This window comes from Mchenga conophoros, linkage group LG14, assembly GCF_057382185.1.
Source record: "Mchenga conophoros isolate Kocher_MC1m ecotype Shallow Benthic linkage group LG14, M_conophoros_male_GT1.1, whole genome shotgun sequence".
In the NCBI taxonomy this organism is placed as follows: Eukaryota; Metazoa; Chordata; class Actinopteri; order Cichliformes; family Cichlidae; genus Mchenga; species Mchenga conophoros.
Genome location: NC_140539.1, coordinates 15,253,286 through 15,262,626, shown reverse-complemented (window position 1 = coordinate 15,262,626; position 9,341 = coordinate 15,253,286). Strand labels below are relative to the sequence as shown.

The following is a 9,341-nucleotide window of genomic DNA, read 5'->3' as shown; positions in this document are numbered from 1 at the left end:
AATTGGTGCACAAATTATCATCACTCACAGATCAGTGCTGTCGCTCTCTATACACAGTTTGCACGATTGCAAAGTGAAAGCAAAAAAACAAGCGCAAATTCAAACGCGACTTCAATATGTCACATATTGACAGTGGCTCACCGATGCCAATGACATAATTACCCAGCTACATTTCTGAAAGAATGCAAAAGCATTGACATATATTTTTCCTACAATAGCCCGACGGGCAGGGAAGAGATAGATTTTGGTAGCCCGACTGAAAAAATCGCTAGCTCCGGGACGTCGGGCTAGCGATATTGCAAGCCCTGTATCTGATTGAGGAATCACTCATCTTTGGAAAAGAGAGTTTATTACAGAGAAATGTCTCTTTCCAAAATAAAAGCTATACTATCCGCTTCTTCTGGGCTATATTCTCAGCAGCATAAGGAGAATCATGTGCTAACAGCTGTCTAAATGACTCGGCTAAAGTTAGTAGCATGCTTGTTGTTTTTGTCTTTGCACTAGGATGATGTCGGCGTAAATGTGCAGTCATATTCGTTGTGTTCCCACTAGTGCTTTCAGGTTAATCTCGTTGAAATGACCTTAACACCACAACACGGCAAATCTCCGTTAACGAGCTACCGCCGATTGCCCCGTGCATGGGGCTAGACAGCTAACACGTTAACGAGCTAACTGCGCTAACACACTAGTTCCCACCCATGTAATTGAGCATTGCATGGCACATCCAACATACTGTTTTACTTTAGTCCATGACTCGCTTACCTTCAGGGTCATACGTCACATGAAAACCAAAATAATTCCAAACGCCAGATCTGAATGAGGGTGGGGGAGGTGCCCTGCGCTCTTCCTTCTGACTATGCTGTCTGTGTGGAGCACTCAGTGGATCTGCGCTCGACAGTGCAGCCTAGGCGGAGTAGTCGAACGCAGATTCACTGAGCGCTCCACACAGACAGCATCGTCAGAAGGAAAGTTGATAAAATAAATTACAAATGTTGTATTGTTCGATACATATGCGTACCGAACCGAAAGCACTGTATCGAACGGTTCAATATCGATACGAATATCGTTGCACCCCTAATATATATATATATATATATATATATATATATATATATATATATATATATATATATATATATATATATATATATTGGTCGGTAGTATATATTGGCCCTCCAACTACCGACCAATAACCTGCCTCAGTACTACATGGAAGCTCCTGTCAGGCATCATATCGGCTAAGATGAACAGGCACATGGGTCAATACATGAGCGGGACACAGAAAGGAATTGGCAAGAATACCAGAGGCGCAAAACACCAGCTACTGGTAGACAGAACAATCAGCCGAGACTGCAAGACCAGACTGACCAACCTGTGCACTGCCTGGATTGATTACAAGAAGGCCTATGACTCAATGCCCCACAGCTGGATACTGGAATGCCTAGAATTGTACAAGATCAATGGGACCCTAAGAGCCTTCATCAGGAACTCAATGGGGATGTGGCGTACAACATTAGAGGCCGACTCCAAGCCCATAGCACAAGTCACCATCAAGTGCGGGATCTACCAAGGAGATGCTCTGTCCCCACTGCTGTTCTGCATAGGCCTGAACCCCCTCAGTGAGATCATTAACAAGACTGGCTACGGATACCGACTACGGAACGGAGCAGTTGTCAGCCACCTCCTGTACATGGATGACATCAAGCTGTATGCCAAGAGTGAACGAGACATCGATTCACTGATCCACACTACCAGGCTATACAGCAATGACATTGGAATGTCGTTCGGACTGGAGAAGTGTAGTCGGATGGTATCAAAGAGAGGGAAGGTAGTCAGAACTGAGGGGATTGAACTACCAGAAGGCAACATTGCAGACATAGAGGACAGTTACAAGTACCTGGGGATCCCGCAAGCAAATGGGAACCATGAAGAGGCCGCTAGAAAGGCTGCAACCACCAAGTACCTGCAGAGGGTCAGGCAAGTCCTGAGGAGTCAGCTGAATGGTAAGAACAAGATCCGGGCCATCAACACGTACGCCCTGCCCGTGATCAGGTACCCTGCTGGGGTAATAGGCTGGCCAAAGGAGGAGATAGAAGCCACTGACATAAAGACAAGAAAGCTCCTTACCATGCATGGAGGGTTTCACCCCAAGTCCAGCACCCTGAGGCTGTACGCTAAGCGGAAGGAAGGGGGCCGGGGACTGGTGAGTGTCAGCACCACAGTCCAGGATGAGACAAGGAACATCCAAGAATACATTGGGAAGATGGCCCCAACTGACCGAGTGCTCAGTGAATACCTCAGGCAGCAGAAACCCAAGAAAGAGGAGGGAAACGAGGAACCATCATGGAAGGACAGGCCCCTGCACGGTATGTACCACCGGCAGATAGAGGAGGTGGCTGATATCCAGAAATCCTACCAGTGGCTGGACAAAGCTGGACTGAAAGACAGCACAGAGGCACTAATCATGGCAGCACAAGAACAAGCTCTGAGTACAAGATCCATAGAGGCTGGGGTCTATCACACCAGGCAAGACCCCAGGTGCAGGCTGTGTAAAGATGCCCCAGAGACAATCCAGCACATAACAGCAGGGTGCAAGATGCTAGCAGGCAAGGCATACATGGAACGCCATAACCAAGTGGCCGGCATAGTGTACAGGAACATCTGTGCCGAGTATAACCTGGAAGTCCCGAGGTCAAAATGGGAGATGCCCCCAAGGGTGGTGGAGAATGACCGAGCTAAGATCCTGTGGGACTTCCAGATACAGACGGACAAAATGGTGGTGGCTAACCAACCGGACATAGTGGTGGTAGACAAACAGAAGAAGACGGCCATAGTGATCGATGTAGCGGTTCCGAATGACAGCAATATCAGGAAGAAGGAACACGAGAAGCTGGAGAAATACCAAGGGCTCAGAGAAGAGCTCGAGAGGATGTGGAGGGTGAAGGTAACGGTGGTCCCCGTGGTAATCGGAGCACTAGGTGCGGTGACTCCCAAGCTAGGCGAGTGGCTCCAGCAGATCTCGGGAACAACATCGGAGATCTCTGTCCAGAAGAGCGCAGTCCTGGGAACAGCTAAGATACTGCGCAGGACCCTCAAGCTCCCAGGCCTCTGGTAGAGGACCCGAGCTTGAAGGATAAACCGCCCGCAGGGGCGTGCTGGGTGTATATATATATATATATATATATATATATATATATATATACACACACACACACACACACACATACAGGTATGACATGTGAGTAACTGTATAAACTGCAACCTGACAACCAGGTGTACTCCAGGACATTCTAAGTACAGTTTTATCCCACTAACAAAACACAGCAACATAAACCCCCCAAGACATAAAATGTCTAAATTTTAGAGGACAATATACAGAAGAATTAAAGACATGTGCTTGTTTTTGCGAAAACATGGCTAATGTTTAATTTCTTTCTATGCCAGCACTCAGTGTCTGCTGGCTCAGCTGATACCATCCCATTGGTATATCTCATAAAGGAAGCCCTATTGTAATTGCTTTAGCCTGCTACAGATGCAGTTGCTGCTGCAAGCCACTTTGCAACACACCTCCAACACAGTCTTTAACTTTTGAGGCAGTGATGTACCTGGTCACTGTTTTATATGTAAATTTGTGTCATTTCGATTTCATAAAATAAACAAAATTTTCCAAGTGTGGCAGTGTTTACATTCTTCAACAAACACACATATAGAAACGTCTTCTTGGCTCAAGGCATCTCTTCAAATCCACCAGATTCTTCATAAAAATATGTTTTTTCTATCCAGTCAGATTTCAGAGGACACTGAGCAGAAGCATGTTCTTACTAACTGACCTGTTGAATCTCATCTCACGCCTCTCCTCCCTGACTGTTTGGCTTAGGCTGTAGCGTCGCTGCGGGGCAGGAGAGTCCTCCCCTGCTGCCTCCTCCTCATCTTCCACCGTGTCTCCCAGTTTCTCCTCAAAGGCCTGGATCTTCACCTGCAGCTGCTGCTCTGGTGCTCCTCCTCCTCCATCTGATTGGAACGCCTCATCCACCCTGAATGCACACAGAGCCAGAGTTCACATTATAGTTGCTATACGTGTGACCTGAAGCTGACGGTGTCACAAGTTTCTCCCCCTCTGGCAAACGTTGGCTTAATTTGCTTCTTTCTTACATTAATTGGTTCAAATTGTGTTGAACCCTCTTTCGCTCTTTTCTGTTTTTCATTCCTTACTTGTGTTTTTATACAAATATCCTTCAAAACTTCTACTTGTTTGAAAGAGGGCTTCCTTTCCACTCCCCCCTGCTCTTTCACTAATAAACTGCCTTTGCCTCCCTCCAATCCTTTTCCCCTTCTATCTCTCTTCCAAAAGACCCCAAGCAAAGTCTTTCGAAGCCTCAAACTCTGCACACAATGTTCTTATTTAGAAGAGAGCTGTGTGTGTGTCATTTCCACAGGGCAGCCAGATGACTCTTGGCCAGCGTATGCACGGTATGTTCACTTCTTGTGCACGCAGATTGTTTTGAAGGCAAAACCAAAAAGAAAAATATTTTAATGACCTTAAATAACAGTGCGCTGTAACAGACCCAGATTTGATTTTAGCGTCACGATCAAAGTAACACAGCTCAATGTGTCGAGTCAGTATGTGTATTCTCTTTATGACTCAGTCTCTGACACAAAAAAAATCCCCCACTCGCCCTGTGGGGCAGCCTTCATCCTTCAAGCTCGGGTGCTCTATCAAAGGCCTGGGAGCTTGAGGGCTCTGTGCAGTATCTTAGCTGTTCCTAGAACTGTGCTCTTCTGGACAGAGATGTCAGATGTTGTTACTGGGATCTGCTGGAGCCACTCGCCCAGTTTGGGGGTCACTGTCCCGAGACCACTTCTGCCTTTACCCTCCACATCTTCTCGAGTTGTTCTCGCAGCTCTTGGTATTTCTTGAGCTTCTCGTGGTCCTTCTTCCTAATGTTGTTATCACTTGGTATAGCTACATCCGTCACTACGGTCGCCTTTCTCTACTTGACCATCACTAGTTTGTCCGCCTGTATCTGGAAGTCCCACAGGATTGTAGCTCAGTCATTCTCGACCACCCTGGGGGTCCTCTGCTATCAACAGAATAGCAGAATATGTATTTTCAGACCGTTCTCTGTAAACCCTGGATATGATTGTGTGGGAAAGTCCCATCAGATCAGCAGTTTCTGAAATCCTCAGACCAAACCATCTGGCACCAAAAAAACCATGCCACATTCAAAGTCATATAAATTCTTCCTCATTCTGATGCTCGGTTTGAACTTCAGCAGGCCGTATTGACCATATCCACATGCCAAAATGCACTGAGCTGCTGCCACGTGGGTGGCTGATTAGATTTTTTTTTTTTTATATTAACATGCAGTTGACCAGGTGAACCTAATAAACTGGCCAGTGAGTGCACAAATCCCTTTTTAAATAAAAGGAAGAAACAGAGCATTGTAGTTGCTTAGTCTGCACAAACTCGAATTTTATTAAAGTGACTCCTGAGCGAATGCAAAACATAACAAGAATATAATCAGCAACACTTGAATATCAATCTCTAGTTGTCTCTAGCTACTCTCCATAGTAGCTGCTGCAATCCATAGAGGCTGTAGAGACACTATTTAAGATTTTAGGTGACCACCGCTAAGAGATTTCATGCAGCCCATGTTAACAGGTGTTTCCTAACCTGCAGTGTGACGTTGATTTCTCCTCCAGTCGTCTTCCCAGAAGCCTGGCTATTGCAGTGAAAGAGTTGCTCATCCTGTAGATGTCTTTACCGCAGCCGCCCAGTAAAGATGGGTAACGGTCGGTCAGCGCTCTGACCTCCAGCAGAAGGGTGTGGTGAAAGCTGTGCTCCATGCTGCCCAGAAGGGACACCAGGTAGACCAGCGAGCTGTGAGCATGAGTCTGGAGAAAGGAGACCACACATAATATCAGCCCTGGCCGACACTGGTCTTGGTATAAAATTAAACAGAAAAATAACCGAGGACTTTGAGGAAGATTTTTTACTGCTTAATGGTTTATTTCTCATTTAAAATGGGGCCAGTGTTGTGTTTTGCAGCAGTTTGGGAATATTGTTGAGTTACATGTGTTTTGGTGAAGAAAGCGTGAATTTTAGCTATGGTAATTCAACACACATGAGTTTTCCTCTTCCCGTCTGTTTGGGAGGGTTTGGTGTAACTTCTTTTGTTACTAAATCATAGCAAACAATAATAAATACAAACACATGCAGGCTGGCTCCCAGCAAACTTTTTAAAATACAAACTTGTTCTTTTCCCAAATGTAATAGCTTTCCAACTGAACTGCCGTAATAACCACATTTCATCATTCCCAGCATGTTTCTGTACAAATGAAATCCAGCACATATACAGTCTTGTGACTGTTGAGAGAGTAATACTTAACCAGGAATATGACCTGTGCAATACCCCCTCAATAGACGCCCCATGCCTCTCTTGTATATATATTTCTGTATACAAAATTGTGTAACGTATACTTTAATGTAATCAGCTTTATTTAACAGGAGCAGCCGCATTTTAAACAGAGCGCAGAAATCGGCGTGACAGGAGATGATCAAAGGTGAGTGAGAGCTCTCTTGTGGTGTTTTAGGGCAGAACTAAAGCCAAAAAATCCCCATCTGTGGTCAAAAACCTTTTTTTAAACACTTGCGTCTTATAAAACTCACATTGCAGAACTAAAAACTCAAAACACTCTCCTTCCTTCTCGAATTCTCAGATAAGAAGTGATTGATTGATGGCGGGCAGAGCCAACCTCTGTTTCCAGCCCTCTAGAACACCTTGTAACGAGGAGAGAACAACGCAGTTACAGCATCGTTCAGGCATGCCTCAAAAACACTCTCTGTAGGATACTTCGTTTCTATTATGTGGATCCCAAAACTACCACAAAAGGAAGAACTTGACTTTTAAAAAAAATTTAAACCTAACAACATGCCAAGCAGGTATTTAGGAGTTTCCACGGCTCTGCACAAAAAGGACTCCGGAGCGTGGCTGGAGCTCAGGCTTTGGCTACGTCTGAACTAAAGTTCAGGCTTTTCCAGAAGATTTTATTTTTTAAGGATTTACTAAAATTCTTCCAAATATTGCAGCATACGCAGAGGCTCGCATCATTTTCACTTTGGAACTGAGAGTAATAGCATAAAATTTAAAAATCTGCCGGACATATGAAGATCTCTTCAATCGTCAAATTACGTTTAATTATTTGGAGACAGCACTTGGCCTTGATTTCGTATCCTGAACACATTACGGCTTTAAAAGCTAAACCCTTTTGTAAAGCTCTGCCAAAAAGGACAATAACAGGAAGGTCTTAAAAAAGAACTACTAGCTGTTTTTAATTATGAGCTTCCATGTTTTCCAGAAAATGATGGCAGGGGGGAGCAGATCTTCTTCCAAACTGCCAATCTGCAGAAGACTGACACAGATCTAGAGATTTATGGTTTTTCAGCCTTGCGTCTGAACAAATACATTTCCAAATGCCTCCCTGGGAAACAAACTGTGGCCCATTCTGTTTCAGTCACTGACAATAATTTGAGCCAAGCTCCTCTGGCAATAGCACCTGCGCTGGTGTGTACAAAACATTAAATACCGGGGGATTCAAACCAAAAGAGAAAAAGCAAAGAAAGAAAACATTGCATCGGAACAGTGACAAGCCAAATCCTCTCGCTGCTTACCACCCAGTTATTTTCTTTTCCCTTCTTCCCTTGCTTCTTTGCATTAGCTTCAATTGGAGCTGCATTCTGGCACAGTCACTCTACAGTCTCTTCATTTATTAAATAAAAACAACAGCAAACAAATACGATTATATTTATCTTTCAGGTATATAGAATTTGTGTAACACTGCCTAAAATCAACTGACAATCTTAATCATAATCATCTCAAAGACTTTAAGTTAGTGTGGAGATCAATTTATTTAGAAGAAGTTTGTTAATTCACAGAGTCAGATGCAGCATGCAAAGGTGGAGCGGGGTAGGGTGTGGGTGGGTTGCAAAGTGGCTTGGAGAGGCAGCTACAACTGTTGCAGGCTAAAGAAACTGCAATGATGCACATTATCCGAGATTTGCCAGCGGGCTCCACAGTCACCATCCGATATGAGCAGGGACTGTGATCAGCTGCTGGGTGAGTTTGACTTTGTGGCCTCCCTGATGTAAAGCTAAGTTTACAAGTTTAAAGCTAAGCTTTCAAACAAATATATATATCTTTTATTGTTCTGTCGAATTGAATTTATATATATATATATATATATATATATATATATATATATATATATATATATATATAGCACCAATCTACACTGAACAAAAATATAAACGCAACACTTTTGTTTTTGCTCCCATTCCCCATGGGATGGACGTAGAGACCTAAAATTCATTCCAGATACACAATATAACCATCCCTCCCAAACAGTGGTCACAAATCAGTCCAAATGTGTGGTAGTGGGCACATCTGCCATATTGAGATAATCCATCCCACCTCACAGGTGTGCCACATCAGGATGCTGATCTGACATCATGAGTAGTGCACAGGTGTACCTCAGACTGCCCACAACAAAAGGCCACCCTGGAATGTGCAGTTTTGTCTCACAGCAAAATGCCACAGATGCCACAAGCAATGAGGGAGCGTGCAATTGGCATGCTGACAGCAGGAATGTCAACCAGATCTGTCGCCCGTGCATTGAATGTTCATTTCTCAACCATAAGCCGTCTCCACAGGCGTTTCAGAGAATATGGCAGCACATCCAATCGGCCTCACAACCGCAGACCTCGTGTAACCACACCAGCCCAGGACCTCCACATCCAGCAGGTTCACCTCCAAGATCGTCTGAGACCAGCCACCCAGACAGCTGCTGGAACAATTGGTTTGCACAACCAAACAATTTCTGCACAAACTGTCAGAAACCGTCTCAGGGACGCTCAACTGCATGCCCGTCGTCCTCATCGGGGTCTTGACCTGACTCCAGCTCGTCGCCGTAACAGACTTGTGTGGGCAAATGCTCACATTCGATGGCGTCTGGCACGTTGGAGAGGTGTGCGCTTCACGGATGAATCATGGTTCACATTGTTCAGGGCAGATGGCAGCTGAGAATGTCCCAGTTCTTGCATGGCCAGCATACTCACCGGACATGTCACCCATTGAGCATGTTCGGGATGTGCTTGACCGGCGTATACGACAGCGTGTACCAGTTCCCACGAATATCCAACAACCTCGCACAGCCATTGAAGTGGAGTGGACCAACATTCCACAGGCCACAATTGACAATCTGATAGACTCCATGCGACGATGTGTTGCACTGCATGAGGCAAATGGTGGTCACACCAGATACTGACCGGTTCTGGGTCCCCA

General features: G+C 44.9%; 1 protein-coding gene across 1 annotated transcript in view; it reads right to left on the bottom strand.

Annotated features, from left to right (window-relative positions):
* Window positions 1–9,341, bottom strand: part of veph1 (ventricular zone expressed PH domain-containing 1) — a 93,740-nt gene that overhangs the window by 37,709 nt on the left and 46,690 nt on the right. The window contains exons 7-8 of the mRNA XM_085245461.1: window positions 5,675–5,895; window positions 3,831–4,034 (exon numbers count right to left, since the gene is read on the bottom strand). Of these exons, the coding sequence (XP_085101587.1) occupies window positions 3,831–4,034; window positions 5,675–5,895 (425 nt within the window). The remainder of the gene's footprint in view (window positions 1–3,830; window positions 4,035–5,674; window positions 5,896–9,341) is intronic.